The following is a 17,751-nucleotide window of genomic DNA, read 5'->3' on the forward strand; positions in this document are numbered from 1 at the left end:
CTGCCCAGTGTGGAGGTAGCCTAGTCACAGTCTGCCAGCAGAGGTGTTGCTGAGCTGCCGTGGGCTCTGCCTAGCTGCTGTGTGAACATCCTTGCAGTTTTGTTTATAGAGGTATAGTTAGAACTGCCTCGGTAATGGTGGTCTGCCACAGTAATGGTGGATTGTCTCTGTAATGGCGGATTGCCTTGGTAATGGCAGACTGCCTTGGTAATGGTGGACTTCCTCAGTAATGGCGGATGCCCTTCCCCACACAGAGCTGGATCAACCCAGGTCCAGCTGTGCTTGCTGTGAAACTCTCATTCCAGAGTGTTTCAGATTGCTGGTCTTTGTGTGGGTGGGACTGGCTGAGCCAGATCACCTGGCTGTCTGTTTCAGCCCCCTTTTTTTCAGTTGAATGGGAAACTCTGTCTCCTAGGTGTTCCAGTTGCCAGTTGAAATGGCACTCGTATTTGTGTGAGGTTTTGTGTGGAAGCCCTCTGTGCTGGCTGAAACAGTAGTGCTGGGGAATTGTGGCACTTTTCTGCCTGGGAATCTCCTGGTCTGTGGGCAGTAAAAATTCATTTGGAAATGCAGTGATTAATCACCCTCTGCATTGTTGCTGGGAACTGCAATCCAGAGCTGTTTCTATTCAGCCCTCTTGGATCTATTCCCAAAAGTTAGTCTTTAAAACAAACTATTATTTCTAACATTTATTACTATTATTCTTTAACAAGAAGGGAAACTTTGAAGTGGAACTTTTTACTTTCTACATTAGGTTTGTACAGTATTTATGTTCTGAAACTTGGGAGTCAAAAATGTATTATTAATCTTATGAGTGAATTCAGTTTTGTTCCAGTTTTCACATTTTGAAATGAATTCTGATGATTCATTTTTTTATTAGTTTTTGTAGCAAATCTCTGCCCTTTGAAATTGTGACTCCTCATTTTTTGTTTTGGTTGGAAAATTGCCTTCTAAATGTACATTATGGTGATAACTAAAATTAATCATGTTTTGAGAAACATTCTTCATGGTAATTAAGACATACAGATGTTTGTCATGCTTTTAGATTTGTTATTTGCTTTACTTTTATCCTGTCATTAAAATTTTCCCAGCTTTTTTTTTTTTTTAACACGTGGAAGAATCTTAGGTTTATAGCTTAACATATGAAAAGGGTCTTGGTTTACAGTCTCAGGAATTACATATGAAAGGCTCATGCCTGTAATCCTAGCACTTTGGGAGGCCGAGGCAGGTGGATCACGAGGTCAAGAGATTGAGACCATCCTGGTCAACATGGTGAAACCCCATCTCTACTAAAAATACAAAAAATTAGCTGGGCATGGTGGCATGTGCCTGTAATCCCAGCTACTCAGGAGGCTGAGGCAGGAGAATTGCCTGAACCCAGGAGGCAGAGGTTGTGGTGAGCCGAGATTGCGCCGTTGCACTCCAGCCTGGGTAACAAGAGCGAAACTCCATCTCAAAAAAAAAAAAAAAAAAAAAGAAAGAAAAGAAAAGGGTTTTAGTTTACAGTGTTAGGAATGAAAAGGGGAAGTTGATCTGAGATGCCTGGGTCTCCCTCTTCATACCTCCAACTGAGACCCTCACCACTTTATAATATTAGTGAAAGGTCTTACTTTCATTCTCACTTTCCAGATTTTCTGAAGAAACCGACTGATAATGTTTCATACAATACACTTGTGATGTCATTTTTTGGCTAACTACAATAGTAATGAATCCCCTAATCATCTGAAGGAACAGGGGGAGTAGATAAGGGAGCAGTAAACAAACATCTATTATTATTATAACACGTATGATGAGGGTTTTGAATCAAGGATGAGAACCAACCTCCAAATAAGGACTCAGGGTTAAATCCATGCCATGCCTGTACAGGCACATATGTCAGTTTGATTATGTCTCACACAATATCCTCTTGCTTGCCCCGGTCATCAATGTGCAGACGGCAGTTGGTTAGAGTGAATTTTCCCCAGACTCCTCCTTTGGCTGCTAGCAAATAATGTAGGGCCAGTCGGTTCTGATAAATCGCATTTCTTATTTAAGTTTCTTGTCGGGCCAAGAGGGACAGAGCTTTGCCCGTTTCATTAGTGAGTATTTCCAAAACAGCCTGCAACCAGATGATCTGGTTGAGCAGGTAAATAGGGGTCCAGTATCCCCATGAGCCATCCTCAGCCCATGTGGCTGGTCCATAGTACTCAGTAATTCTCTCTGGTGGCCACTTATCTCCATAGTACTCAATAATTATCTCTGGTGGCCACTCATCGTCTGTTCAATCACTCAGTTTTAGGTCTCTCTTCTCCCTAGCATAGTAGAATGGATGCCCTAACAGCTCACCTGTCTTAACAGATAATAGGAAGAAAGAGGGTTTATGACACAGCTACCTGTCCCTCTCACGGATTACACGCCTTATATTAAGTACCATTATATAAACAGGTTCCCTTCTGTGTCCCCGTACATTTATAAGAACTACAGGACAAAACAATGGCGGTAACTTTTATGTCCTACCTGGTGTACGTAGAGTCTTGCTCTGTTGCCCAGGCTGGTGTGCAGTCTGCAACCTCCACCTCCCGGGTTCAGCAATTCTCCTGTCTGCCTTGGCTTCCCAAATTGCTGGGATTACAGGCACCTGCCACCATGCCTGGCTAATATTTGTATTCTTAGTAGAGATGGGGTTTCACGATGTTGCCCAGGCTGGTCTTAAACTCTGACCTCAGGTAATCTGCCTGCCTTGGCCTCCTAAAGCACTGGAATTATAGGCATGAGACACTGTACTTGGCCTCTAGACTTCATTTTCATATTGAGAACAGATATTGCTACCAGTAAGTCTCTATTTTGCCTGAGAAATATCAGACTCTGACTTAAAAATGCAATACTAGTATCCTGTTTTGTCTCTCCTTAAGAATAACCATATTTATATATTTATTTTTAATAGAATTGGGGCCTTTCTTCTTGCTACGTTGCCCAGGCTGGTTTCAAACTCCTGGGATTAAGTGATATTCTTGCCTCAGCCTCCCAAAGTACTGATATTACAGACAAGAGCCACCATGCCTGGCCTTCTTTTCTTTTTAAATTGATGCTTTTATTTTCTGTAAAATTATTTCCTAATTCATTATCTATAAGTATTTCCCTAAAAGAAGGTTATTTTTCTCACCCCCTTTGGACTGTTTAAATTAGTCTCAATAAATATTATGGATGTATTATATGTTGTTAATTGTTCAGGATGGGGTGTTCATACTACCTTCTCTGATTTTCTGTATTTTTGAAAACCAAGATACTAAGAAAATTCATTATATTCTGAAAAAAAATTAATTTGGCAAACAGGAAATATACATGTTTATCAGAGCTTAAGAAAAATTGTCCTAAAGACACAACAGGGTAATTTTATTAGTATACATTATAACACATGTAGAATTCAAATGTCTCATTTAAAAAATTTAATTTAACTCTAAGTTCTGGGATACATGTGTAGGATGTGCAGGTTTGTTACATAGGTAAATGTGTGGCTTTGTGGTTTGCTACACCTGTCAACCCATCACCTAGGTATTAAGCCCTGCATGCATTAGCTATTTATCCTGTAGAATTTTCAAAGTCCTCTCTCTTCCACCCCCGCCCCCACAGACCCCAGTGTGTTGCCCCTCCCTGTGTCCCTGTGTTCTTATTGTGGTGTTTGGTTTTCTGTTCCTGTGTCAGTTTGCCAAGGTTAACGGCATCAGGCTCCATCCATGTTACTCCAAAGGACATGATGTTGTTCCTTTTTATGGTTGCATAGTATTCCATGGGTATATGTACCACAGTTTCTTTATCCAATCTATGATTGATGGGCATTTGGGTTGATTTCATGTTTTTGCTATTGTGAGTAGTGCTACAGTGAACATACTTATGCATGTATCTTTATGATAGAATGATTTCTATTTCTTTGGGCATATACCCAGTAATAGGATTGCTGGGTCAAATGGTATTTCTGGTTCTAAATCTTTGAGGAATTACCACACTGTTTTCCATAATGGTTGAGCTAATTTATATCCCCAACAACAGTGTAAAAGCATTCCTATTTCTCTGCAACCTCACCAGCATCTGTTGTTTCTTGACTTTTTAATGATCACCATTCCGACTGGCATGAGATGGCTTATTATGGTTTTGATTTGCATGAAGTGTCTCATTTTTTATAGCCAGGTAACACTTTATTTAATGTATTTGACATGGTTTTCTCCCTTTTACAGAATGAAACTGTGATTCGGATTGCATATAAAAGTCTCATACAACACTTGGAAGAAAGAAGGATTTTAGCATTAGCACCTTATTTTGAACAGTTGAAATGGAATGATATGATGGAAGAGGTATTAACATTTTTATTTCTTTAAAAAATTTGATAGAATTTGATAAATGAGAATCAAGTTATGATTAGTTCAGTCCTTAGACCAGAATAAATGATGCCATAGATCTCCTTAATACATGTATACTATCTGAATCTCAGAATGTCATGCTCCTATCTTGAATTGATCAGATGGCATATGTAATTTTATGTTCATTTCTGGAAGCCATATTTTAAGACAGACCCTGGAAAACTAGAAATTTGTAGTAATTAATGCAACAGTAATGTTTATTTTTTATTATTCCAATTGAGGAGGACTCTAAGACAACATTTTCCATATAAATAGTCAAAACGAGAAATTAATTATACCCGAAATCTAACTTTCTGATTATCTTATCAAACTATGCTTTATAATCCTATTTATCATGATGGATTACTAAGCACCTCTTTCTTTTTTTTTCTTTCTGATTCTCAAATGGTAAAAAGTGGTTGCAGAAGAAAGTTTGGAAAAAAAAGAAAAGTAGTAAGAATATCCATAATTCCACTTAGCATTTTAACATATATATATATTTTTATGTAGCTGAGGACATATTGTGTTTGTGTGTGTATGTTGCATGTGTTTCTTTTTTTTTTTGAGACACATATATGTTTTTGTGTTTTTTTTTTTTTTTTTTTTTTTTTTGAGACAAGGCCTCACTCTCTTGCCTAGTCTGGAGTGCAGTGGCACAATCATGGGTCATTGCAGCCTTGACCTCCCAGGCTCAAGTGATCCCCCCACCTCAGCTTCCTGAGTAGCTGGACCCTCAGGCATGTGCCACCATGCCTGCCTAATATTTTATTTTATGTAGAGATGATGTCTCATTTTATTACCCAGGCTGGTCTTGAACTCCTGGGCTCAAGTGATCCTCTTACCTTGGCCTCCCAAAGTTTTGGGATGACAGCTGTGAGCCACCATGCCCAGACTGTATAGGTATTTTTAATATACATTTCATTAAGATTGTTAAGTATTTTCTTGTCATTAAGAATTTTTCATGAATGTAATGTTTAATGAGCGCATTACATTTTCTTAGTGTTAGACATTTAAATTACTTCAAAATTTTGGCTGTTATAAATAATGTAACAGTGAACATTTTGATGTATAAGATTTTTGTACACATATTGGATTATTATTCTTCCATTCTAAATTCCCAGAAATTCAAAACTGGATCATAAGGTATCAACATATTTAATGATCTTGATGGATGTTGTCAAAGAGCTTTGCAGAAATTCTATCCCTACCTGTACTTTCATCTTTAATCTATAAGATAGTTGACTCACCACACAATTTTCAACGTTGTGTGATATTATTTTAAAAATTTTGATATTTTGACATTTATAACAAAATATCTAATTATTCTAACATGTATTTCTCTGATTTTTAGTAAAGTTGAATGATTTTATTTTTATTAATAATCTGTGTCCTCCTTTGTGAATCATTTGTTCATGTTTTACTAAATTTTAATGTCTTATTATGTTATTTAATTTCTTTACATATTTTGGTTTTCATATTTCTCTGGCATATTGATTGTAATTAATTTCAATTTTTGATCATTAAAATGATCACACATTTTAAAACATAAACTTTTAAAGTTCTGTTTAGTTAAATCTATACAATCTGTTTCTTACAAGTAAGAGCACTTATGAGTAAAAGAATTTTTCTAAATAATTTGGCATTTGAAGAAATTTCCTTTCTTGATAGGCGTGTTGGACTCTATTTCTGCTTCAGCATCTGTGGCCAGAAGGATCGGACATCCGGCGTGTCCTCTGCGTCACCTCATGTTCACTGTCCTTAAGAATGTACCATCGCATCTCAGTAAGTAAAAGGAACACAACTGCCAAGCAGAAAGCTGTCATTCATGAAGTATAACTGGTGTCACTTCACTGGGTAGCATCAGACTCTCCACTGTTGACATACTCTTGGTTTCTGACTGCCATTTTCTTCATTAGGAATTTACCTCCTTCCCCCACCAATTTATGTGTATTAAATACCAAAAAGGAAAGTAAAATTAGAATATATATAGATAAGAAAATGTTATGTTACATAATTTAGTGTTTTTCTTAAAATTCAATGTACAGTACGTTTTCTCTGGTGTTTCACTTACTAGGTATTTAGCCCAGTTCTTCTAATAAACAGAGAAAGTAAGGAAGAAGAAAAGAAACAAATTGGGGGAGGACCCCACTATACCCTGTGTTTCAGGCTCTGTGTTCCTGATACCGTGTAATCTCGCAACAACTTTTCTGTATAGCGATTATCACTCTTTCCTGTGGATTCAAGACTTTGAGACTGAGACTTTCCTAACCTACTTGGAATCACATGGTAACAGGTAGCCTGGATTTTGACTAGGATGGCTGGCTCCACAGCTTGTAGTCATTCTGCTCTGTTAAGTCGTGTATTTAAAAAATAATTCTGTTACAGTTTATTAGTATCACTGAGACTAGAGAGATTCTGAATTTTTAAAATTGTTTTCAGCATATAGGGCTCTTTACGAATCTTTTGAGGAACATGGATTTTCCTCTCTAGTATATGCATTTGCATAAGTACACACACACATGCACACACCCATGCACACGAAGTTTGTATGCAGTCTAAATATCTGTGTGTTTCAGGCTGAAAAATTCTGTTCCTAAAACAAACAGCCATGAAAAAGAGAGAGAGAGAGAAAAAAAGAAAAGAGAAAGAAAAGAAAGAGAAAGAAAGGAAAAATATGCCTGTAGAAGGCCCAAGGAATTAGTATTCTGTAAGATAAAACTGTCCATTTCTTAAATCTGTCAGCATGTTTTCACAAAGTATTTACTTTGCATATGGCAATATGTTATGCCCAAAATAAACATATTTGGGGAGAGAGAAGAAATAGGATATCTACGCCTCTTGATCACACATATCTTGAAAGGCAATTTTAACATCCCTTTGAAATAACTAGAAAAGGTTCAGACTTCTAGTCTCAACTACCAACTCAACATTTCCACTTGGATTTGTCATAGACCTCTCAAATTTAGGATTTCTGGACCCAAACCCCCCAAACTTCTCCATCCCAACAAATGACAACAATGTCCTTTTAGTTGCTCAAAAAAAAAAAAAAAAAAAAAAAAGAAAGAAAAAGAAAAAAAGTGTTAACACTTCAGGAGCATTACGGAGAATAGAGAGAGCGGCGAGCTTTTTGTGCTTCTTCCTTCTTGATTCTTTCCTTAGTTTGAATTTCGCATCTTTGATTTTATTTTGACTGATAAAACATTTATTAATTCCCTCTGCTAAGATTGTTGATTGTCTAACGTGTGCTAGTAGCTGCTTTCAACCTACAGAACTGCAATGTTATGAAGACTATCTAATAATAGGTGTTATTAATAATAGGTAATATAACAGGTATGATAATAGGTAATATTAATAATAATAGGTAACACGCCTTACTATGTATTGGTGACGTTCTAGATATTTTACATGTCTGATCTCACTTAGTTTTTCCAGAAACCCTATGAGAAAGTGTACTGTTACTATCCCGATTTTTTACATATAGGAGAACTGACTCATAGTGTCTTGACTGGAGTCACATGGTTTTCAGAGCCCAGATCCTGAATTATTGTGCAATAGTCTTTTTAATCTAGGAGATACAACACTTCAATATTTATTTATTTGAGACGGAGTTTCGCTCTTGTTACCCAGACTAGAGTGCAATGGTACGATCTCGGCTCACCACAACCTCCGCCTTCTGGGTTCAAGCAATTCTCCTGCCTCAGCCTCCCAAGTAGCTGGGGCTACAGGTGCGCACTACCATGCCCAGCTAATTTTTTGTATTTTTAGTAGAGACGGCGTTTCCTCTTGTTGACCAGGATGGTCTTGATCTCTTGACCTCGTGATCCACACATTTAGGCCTCCCAAAGTGCTGGGATTACAGGCATGAGCCACCATGCCTGGCCAATATTTTAATTTGATATGTCATACAGTAAATCTTAGCTATGTAGATTTCTTTAAAATTGTGACTTTGAATACTTTAATTTTTTTTTTTTTGAGACAGAGTTTTGCTCTTGTTACCCAGGCTGGAGTGCAATGGCGCGATCTCACTCACCGCAACCTCTGCCTCCTGGGTTCAGGCAATTCTTCTGCCTCAGCCTCCTGAGTAGCTGGGATTACGGGCACACACCACCATGCCCAGCTAATTTTTTTTGTAGAGACGGGGTTTCACCATGTTGACCAGGATGGTCTCAATCTCTTGATCTCGTGATCCACCTGCCTCGGCCTCCCAAAGTGCTGGGATTACAGGCATGAGCCACTGCACCCAGCCGAATACTTTAATTTTTGAAGATTCACTCTAAAAAATGAAGAACTTAAAAACTTTATATTCTTTCAGCATGTTGTCAGAATTTTAAGGGCACACTTAATAATTACCTTAACATATTCACTTTTATTGCTATGCTGAAGAATGTACTGTGAGTGGAAGTGTGAATAGCACAGGTCATAGGTTTCTGCATTTAAAAGTTGGTTTCTCAGCCGGGTGCGGTGGTTCACACCTGTAATCCCAGCACTTTAGGAGGCTGAGGCGGGCAGATTATGAGATCAAGAGATCAAGACCGTCCTGGCCAACATGGTGAAACCCTGTCTCTACTAAAGATACAAAAATTAGCTGGGCATGGTGGCATGTGCCTGTAGTCCCAGTTACTCGGGAGGCTGAGGCAGGAGAATTATTGCTTGAACCCGGGAGGCGGAGGTTGCGGTGAGCCAAGGTTGTGCCACTGCACTCCAGCCTGGCACCTGGCGACAAAGTGAGACTTTGTCTTAAAAAAAAAAAAAGTTGGTTTCTCACAAAAGTTCATATTGACTAATTTGCTTCTTTCTTACATGATCTAGAGATGGATAGGGACCACTATCTCATTTGACTCTCCCTCACTCTGTTTGCCTATTGTCTTGGGAAAAATATTTTCATATGACCATGCACAATGTTTTTAGTGGTTCTAATTTTTAAAAATGAACATATTGAACCCAAGTCAATCTCCTTGTAATTTCAGTTACCCCTAATTTTGCTCTATGAAGATACCCAGATTATTTTCTTTACTTTGCATATGATAACCCTTCATATATTTGAAAATAGCTTCAATAGTTTCACCTGCCACAGGAGGTGAAACTGGTCCATTTCCTTCCCTGTTTTCTCATTCAATATGTTTTACAGATAGATTGCCATCCTGGATTTCTCACCCTGAACATGCCATGGGTTTGTGGTTATTACTCTTAACTCTCTGAAATGCCAGAGCATTTTGCATGGGTCTCTGTCAATGCTCAGACTTCTGGATCAGGGACTTCCTTTTCTGTCAACTCATATAAAGTTCGGCTTCACTGAAAATCCTAAGAAATGCATTATGTGAACTGCTAAACTTGGAGTTTTCCCTCCCTCCCTCCTCTCCGCTTCTGTGTCAATGCAGCCAAGTTTGTGTATGCAGAAGGGGACGTTCTCAAAAATGGAAATGTAAGACTTTAATGATGTGTATCTTCGAGGAGTGCCTATTTCAATGCCATTTCACAGTGTGATGTTGTGGCTGTTCTCATCTTCTTTATTGTACACAGGTGCACTGTAATCACCTATCCCTGCAGGAGGTGGAAGATTTCTGCAGACTGCATTGCCTCTGTGTGGCTTTTCAACTCCACTTACCCCTTTCACAGAGAGCTTGTTCTCGAGTCATCACATCCTCTTGGATTAGGGCCAGTGATTCTTTCTTAAAAATGGTAAACATACTTTGTTGATTTTTGTTTCAACGTGAGAAGTGAAAACCATGATCACCTTTGAAACTAGAGTTATACTGGAATATTGCCAGATCTGATTAGCTGATACATCAATTAGGTCTTATTTTCAACAACTTCTATTTTTGGTAATGTAATGAGGAACACCACAATATATCTGTTTATCTGTTTCGTAGAATCATGAGAGCCTTCCTCTTTTTCCTTCCTATCTCTGATGAGATCTTGTTTTTGTATAACCAGCCATAGAAAATTGATTGCCATTGTATTCTCTTTGTAGAGAAACTCAGGAAAATCATTCGTGAATTTATTTTTTCTGTTTATAATAAAAATATATTAAAGGAAAGTTAAAAATTGAAGAAAAATTAATAATATGTACTCCTAACCCACTGCCCAAATTAATGCTGTTAACTGTTAATATTTTGGCTTAATTTCTTTCATTTTTTATTCTAGAGCATAGGTTTTTTAAATGGTTGCAATCATACTATATATACAACATATTATTTTATTGTAAAAGTATTTTCACTTTTGGTTAGCATACTTGTTTTAATTTTTAGTTTTTGTGAGTACATAGGAGGTGTACATATTTATGGAGTACATGAAATGTTTTGACACAGGCATGCAATGCATAATAATCACATCATGGAGAATGGGGTATCCATTCACTCAAGCTGGTTAGCATAATTTTGATGGCTACTAAATATGTATGAATGATTGTATTGTAGTTTACTTAATCGTGCCTCTATAATGGGACATTAGGATCATTTGAAGTTTTTGTATCGTAAATACTATTGGCCTTGAGGGATTCTGGGTTTAAACTTTTCCTGTTATTTATAACTAACTTCTTTGAATATATTTTCTGAAATGGGAAAAGATGATTAGCCAAAAAGGTAGGGAAAATTTGAGGATCTCGATAGATACTGTCAAATTGTTATCAAAGACATTTTAAAACCAATCGATCAGGAAGCCAGTCCAGACATGCTTATTCAGTGCATATCCATTGTAATCGACACCAAGGAAGGAGTGGAGAAAAATACAGACTCATCTCTCTTCTTCTTCCATGGAACTTCAGTTTGCATTAGTGAATAAGCAGTAAAATAATTACAAAGGTGGATATGAAGGAGGAACTAATGAATGCTTTGGAAACTAATTATTAAGAGACACAACCCAGTCTGGAAAGGTTGACCTCTCTGAAGAAGTGAAGAGAAGTGAAATGACTCATGAGCTGAAGGATGAGTAATAGTTAGCTGGGGAAAGGGAAGAGGAAAAGGTTTTCCAGAGAGGACCTAGCACTTGCGAATGCCCCAAGGAGCTGAGATATGTTCAGTGTGCCAGAGAGGAGAAAAGCTGATGAAGCTGAGGAGGGGGTAGAAGAAAATTCAGGATAGTGCTTGTTGTCTCTGTGTTAAGGACTTAGGAAATCATAAGAGTAATGAGAAGTGATTGAAGGGTTTCCAGCTGTAATTGACATTTTAGTTTAAGAGTTCTTTGGCTAAAGTGCATAGAACTCATTGTAGATATCCAAACGTAGTGGTGAGGAAGCCACCCAGTGAACACATAGTGATAATGATAACATGGCTAAAAAGTTGGTGGCAATAGGAATAAGTAGAAGTTGAAGATGTGAGAGTTCTTTAGGCTTTGAAACTGACAAGGTTAAGTAATGAATAGGTTATGAGGCAGAAGGGAGAAGGAAGAGTCCAAGATGACTTTCAGGTTTCTGGTTAGGCCAACTGTGTGGATGCTGCCACTGAAGAAGAACATTTTGGGTAGGAAAATAATGAATTTGGGAAATACTGAGTTTCAGGCGGTGGCAATGACACTTCCAAAGGAAGTATGTAGAAGGCAGTTTAAATATTCTTTGGATTGGAAATAAAAATCTGGGACTCATTAGCCCATGAATGCTTCTGAACACCATGCCAGTTATGTGTTTTTCTAGGAAAAATGAGAGGACATTTGGTTCAGAGTCCAGAAATATTCCAGAATTCATTGGTCAGGTAGAAGTTTAAGAATTAGAAAAAGACATTGAAAAAGACTGGTGAAGATATATGGGAGAAAATCTAGGAAAATATGTTATTTCAAAAAGAAGGGAGTGGTTTATAGTGTCACATTCTACAGATAATGTGAGGATGTTGACAGAAAATTCAGTGGCTTTAATTTAATGGCATGAAAGTCAAGACCAATTATAATTATTGTTTTGAGACAAGGTCTTGCTCTGTTGTCCAGGCTGGAGTGCTGTGGTGTGACCATAGCTCCCTGCAGCCTCAACTTCCCAGGCTCAAGTGATCCTCCCACCTCAACCTCCCTAATTGCTGGGACTATAGGCATGCCTAGCTAATTTTATTCTGGCCATGTTGCCCAGGCTGGTCTTGAATGCCTGGGTGCAAATAATCCCCCCAACACTTTGGCCTCCCATGATACCTAGCCAAAGCTAATTATTATTAACAGCTGTTTTAGTAGAGTGGTGGGGTACAAAATCTATGGAGTATTCAACAGTAATGAGTGGATGGTTATAAAATAAAGGTAGTGGAGGCAACTCTTTACTTGGAGTTGGTCTTAGCGGATCTGTAATTTTTTTTTTTTTAAGGGAGACCAGAGTTTTATTATTACTCAAATCAGTCTCCCAGAGTGTTTGGAGAACAGATATTTTAAGGACAACTTGGTAGGTGGGGGAAGTCAGTGAGCCGAGAGTGCTGATTGGTCAGGTCAGAGATGAAATCCTAGGGAGTTGAATCTGTCTTCTTGCCCTAAGTCAGTTCTTGAATGGGGGTCACAAGATCAGATGAACCAGTTTATAGATCTGGGTGGTGTCAGCTGATCCATCAAGTTCAGCGTCTGCAAAATATCTCAAGCACTGGCTTAGGTTTTACAATAGTGATTTTATCCCCAAGAAGCAGTACGGAGGGACAGAATCTTGTAGCCTCCAGCTGCATGACCCTTCAACCATAATTTCTAATCTTTTGACTAATTTGTTTGTCCTGCAAAGGCAGTCTAGGCCCCAAGAATGAAGAGGGTTTGTTTTGAGAAAGGGCTGTTATCATCTTTGTTTCAAACTATAAACTATAAACTAAGTTCATTCCAAAGTTAGTTCAGTCTACACCCAGGAATGAACAAGGACAGCTTGGAGGTTAGAAGCAAGATGGAGTTAGTCAGGTCAGATCTCTTTCACCGTGTCAGTTATAATTTTGCAATGGTGGTTTCAATCCCTCCTTTTAACACTTTAATATGAAGTTATTGGCTAAAGAAGGCGGAAAAAGGGCAAAGCCTGCTCAAACTTCTTCCTGCTCACCAGGGGCATAGTGGGGGTAAGCGTTGACCCCAAAGTAAGAGGAGTGGAACCACTTTTCAACTGTCTGAATGTACTCATGCAGGTCTGGCTGGGATTCCAGGACCTGCATGACAAAGGTGTTAGTATTAGTACCACGTTAAGGGAACAGTGTAATACAAGGTAAATAATGAGTACTAGGATAAGCAGTGAAATTCCCAGTTTTAAAAGTAAAGACTGGAAAGCATTAGTTTGGGGACTTGTAGACCGCCATCTGTAATCTTCATGGTTGTAATGACTTTATCACTCCACTCAGAAATGTCTCTTGTGACCTACCTTACATGGGGTTAACCATGAGTACGAAATTATTCCATGACTCCCTGCTAATAATGTTTTCCTCTTTAATTTTCAGAACAAGTGGTGTGAACATTTCATTTTAGGCAACTTAAACATTTTGGGATCCTGGAATCTGGATTTAAATCATGTTTCTGACTTACATGATGAGCAATTGTTAAAGAATATTGCCTTTCACTATGAATTTGAAAGTACTCAAGGTAATACCTTAATATGTATTAACATTATGTCATAAACAAATTATATAAAACCCTTATAAATTTTCCAGTACATACCACAGCAACATTTTGTTTCTTGAAAACATTTGTTTGTATGTGTATATACTTTTCACATATTTTATTTTTTTTCACTTAATAGCATTTGAAAATGAGTTTAAGCTACGACATATTAGTAATTAATAGTTATATTTTTTATTTAAATGGTAGATTAATGATATTCTATAACTTACTGTAATTAGTGTAATCTTTTCATTATTTTTGAACACTTAAGGATGTTTTGCATTTATCCTAAAATTAAATGAAACTGCATTTTGGTAAGTACATAATTTTTGTCCTTCTTTGAATTTTTTTAGGGTAACTTATCTAGAGTGACTTACATTGTAGAGAATAATAAGATGTTTCAAAACATGTTTTTCCCAAGTGAATATTACTGAAGTTTCTTGACCTCTGGCATTTAATTCTCTTAGATGACAAACATTTGAATAAGCTGACTGAGTAAAATGTAGCAAATTTTACTAGTTGTGACAAAATTCTCACCCTTTTCATACTCTGTAAACTCTTTAAAAACTTGTTTTTAAATTAGTTTTTAAAGTTGCAAGCTTATATGTAGCATGTTGTTCTTCATTATTTTATGGAATAATTATGTATTTATCATTAGCATTATTTAAGAAGGACTATGATTAAAACGGGGATATTCCTTTGTTTATTTTTTTGGGGGGTGGGGAGGGCATCTTGGTACGTTGCCCAAATGGTCTTGAACTCTTGGGCTCAAGCGATCCTCACACCTCAGCCTCCCTAGTAGCTGGAACTACAGGCCCATGTCACAGTGCCTGGCTCTTTATTAAATTTAAAGAGAAAATGATTTCTAGAAACTACTATCATAGTGTCATGACGAGTTTTCATGCACGTCTACTGTGTTACTCACTTGAATTTTCAATATTCGATAATCTTCCCAGAGCTCTATGGATTTATTCACAAAAGGTGCTGTGTGTGTGTCTGCATGTGTATGAATTTTAAGATTTTAATATTTTTTATTGTTATACAGAACCACATTTGAATTTGGGAGATTCCATTAGGAGGGATTATGAACACCTGTGGAATTTTGTGTCACAGCTGGTTAAAGAATTCGATGTTGGAAAGTCTTTTCCTGTGAGAACAAGAACACAACATTTTCTTACACAAAAAGAATCAGTCATTCAAGGTACTAAATGGCTACATTAAAGTGGAACCAAAGCACATTTATCCTTAACAACTTTTAGAAGTCTTAATAATTTAATTCTTCCAAGTATAAATAATTTGCCTTCACTGTGCTTTCTTATTTACTTCTTAATCAAGGTATAAAATACATATGATAACATGGTTAAAGTAAACCAGTGTGTAGAGCCTGGAGAAATTTTACACAGATCTATACATCTGTGTGATAATCACCCAGATCAAGACAGAGGACATTTCCAGCACCTCAGAAGAAAGTCCTGTTGCCACTTCCCAATCCATCCTTCCTCTCCTTTCATCTCTTTAACAGACTTCAATATGATGTTTTAGTTTTTTCTGCTTTGAACTTCATTGGAATGGAATCATATAGTATATATTCTTTCTATTTTTATTCCCTCTCAGTATAATGTCCGAGCCATTCCTGCCTGTTGTATGTACCATTATGCTTAAAAGTTTTTGCTGTGAACGGTCTCTTTGAATATACACTCTGTCCATTTGGATCATTTCCTAGCTATTGGCTATTGAATTGTTGAATAAGCAGTAAAATGGCTGGTTTGGAAACTAATGATTAAGAGATACAGCCCAGTCTGGAAAGGTTGACCTCTTTGAAGAAGTGAAGTGAAATGACTGATGAGCTGAAGGATGAGTAATGGTTAGCTGGGGGAAGGGAAGAGGAAAAGGTTTTCCAGAGAGGACATATAGCACTTGAATGTCCCAAGGAGCAGAGGTATGTTCAGTGTGTCCAGAGAGGAGAAAAGCTGATGAAGCTGAGGAGGTGTACTTGTTGGGTCTTAAGGCCATAGGAAATCATAAGAGTAATGAGAAGTGATTGAAGGATAAAACTGTTATGAATATTTTTACATATAACTTTAGGTAGATATATGCATTTATTCACTTCAAGTATATACATAGAAATGCAGCTTTATTAATTTCTGTCCAAATATTTTATAAGTTAGTTATAGTTCCAAGTTAAACTTATACCTTCCATATGGGCATTTTAGAATTTTGGAATTGCTTCCCAGCCTTGTCAATCTTTTTTTAATTTTTAATTTTTATGAGATAGAGTCTCACTCTTGCCCAGGTTGGAGTGTGGGAGGTACCAACATAGCTCACTGTATCCTTGAACTCCTGGCCTCAAGCAAACTTTCCACCTTGGCCTCCCAAACTGCTGGGATTACAGGTGTATGCCATCCTGCCAAGTCTATTGTTAGCCTTTTTTATTTTGGCCATTCTAATAGGGGTGTGGGGGTAGCTGATTGTGATTTCAATTTGCATTTCCTTGGACTTTTTATCTGTTATTGGCCATTTGAATATCCTCTTGTGAAATGCCTGCTCAGGTCTTTTGCTCATTTATAAAATATAGGTCATGAGTATTTCACACGTCTATGATTGATCTTGAATTTACTTTTGTATGGTGTGAGAGAGGGATTATTTCTTCACTGTCTATTTTCTTTCATTAGTTTATCCTTGAGCCTTGTTTATCCTTGAACCAATATTAAAATTAATTATGGTCATTCTATAAGAAACTGGTTTTGGTAGTATATATGCTCCAACTTTGTTCTTTTGAAGATTGTTTAGTTTATTCTGACTCCTTTGCATTTTCATTTAAATTTTATAATTGGCTGTTGACATGTTGATTACTGTTGCATTGAATTGAAGACCCATTTGGGAAGTATATCAGTCAGGTTTCTACCAGATAAAAGAGAACTAGTAGGATACATGTATTAAGAGATTTATTGCAGGGAATTGCCTTACATGATTATAGGGACTGGCTAAGCAAGTCTTAAGGAAGACTATAGGGCAGGTCTTAAGGAAGGGGAGGCTGGAATTCTGGGGCATGAGCTGAAGCTGCAGTCCACAGGTAGAATTTATTCTGTTTCAGGGAAACCTCAGTTCTGCACTTAGTGACTTGGAGATGATTGGATAGCCTCATCTAGATTATTTAGGATAGTCTTCTTTACTTAAAGCAAATAAATCCTAGCCTTTAAGCCCATCTACAAATACCTTTCCAACAACATCCAGATTCCTGTTTGATTGGTTAGGGAACTGTAGTCTAATGAAGTTGACACCTAAAACTGACCATTTCGGTCTCCCTCTTGTCATCTGAACACCCATATACATATCCTTATACCATACCTAATCTTCCAATAAAGACACTCACAAAATCACGCTTGTGCTTAACATGATACAACTATCCTGTGTACAACCAAAAACATGTTAACTCTTCCTTCAAAACACAATGCTAAGTTCTTGGGTGATTTTCACTCTTCTGCTTGGATATCCTGTAACCTAAATACTGTGACACAAAGCACGTTATTATGACTACATTGTATGTAAACTGATAAAAGAAGAAAACAAAAATATCTGCTTAATATATATATGTATTCAACACAAAATAAGGAAGAAATACTCCTAACTATTCCAGTCCTCATTTCTGCAGCTGATCACATGGTCATAGCTGGTATTTATGGCTGTCTCCTCTTCCTTTGACCTATTCCCTACTCCATTTGCACTCAGCAAGCCCCTCAGATGGTCATGGTTCTTTGCCTGAGGTACACCTTTTCCATGGCTGTCACAAGGCACCACAAGCTGGTAGCTTACAGCAACAGAAGTTTATTCTCTTTTTAAAATTTTATTTATT

General features: G+C 37.4%; 1 protein-coding gene across 1 annotated transcript in view; it reads left to right on the forward strand.

Moving 5' to 3' along the window:
* The window catches only part of DDX60L (DExD/H-box 60 like), a 143,204-nt gene that overhangs the window by 25,706 nt on the left and 99,747 nt on the right, over nt 1-17,751 (forward strand). Inside the window, 5 exon segments of the mRNA XM_078366284.1 lie at nt 4,212-4,328; nt 6,042-6,155; nt 9,894-10,052; nt 13,739-13,880; nt 14,944-15,099. Of these exon segments, the coding sequence (XP_078222410.1) occupies nt 4,212-4,328; nt 6,042-6,155; nt 9,894-10,052; nt 13,739-13,880; nt 14,944-15,099 (688 nt within the window).

This window comes from Callithrix jacchus, chromosome 3 (assembly GCF_049354715.1).
Source record: "Callithrix jacchus isolate 240 chromosome 3, calJac240_pri, whole genome shotgun sequence".
Taxonomy (NCBI): Eukaryota; Metazoa; Chordata; class Mammalia; order Primates; family Cebidae; genus Callithrix; species Callithrix jacchus.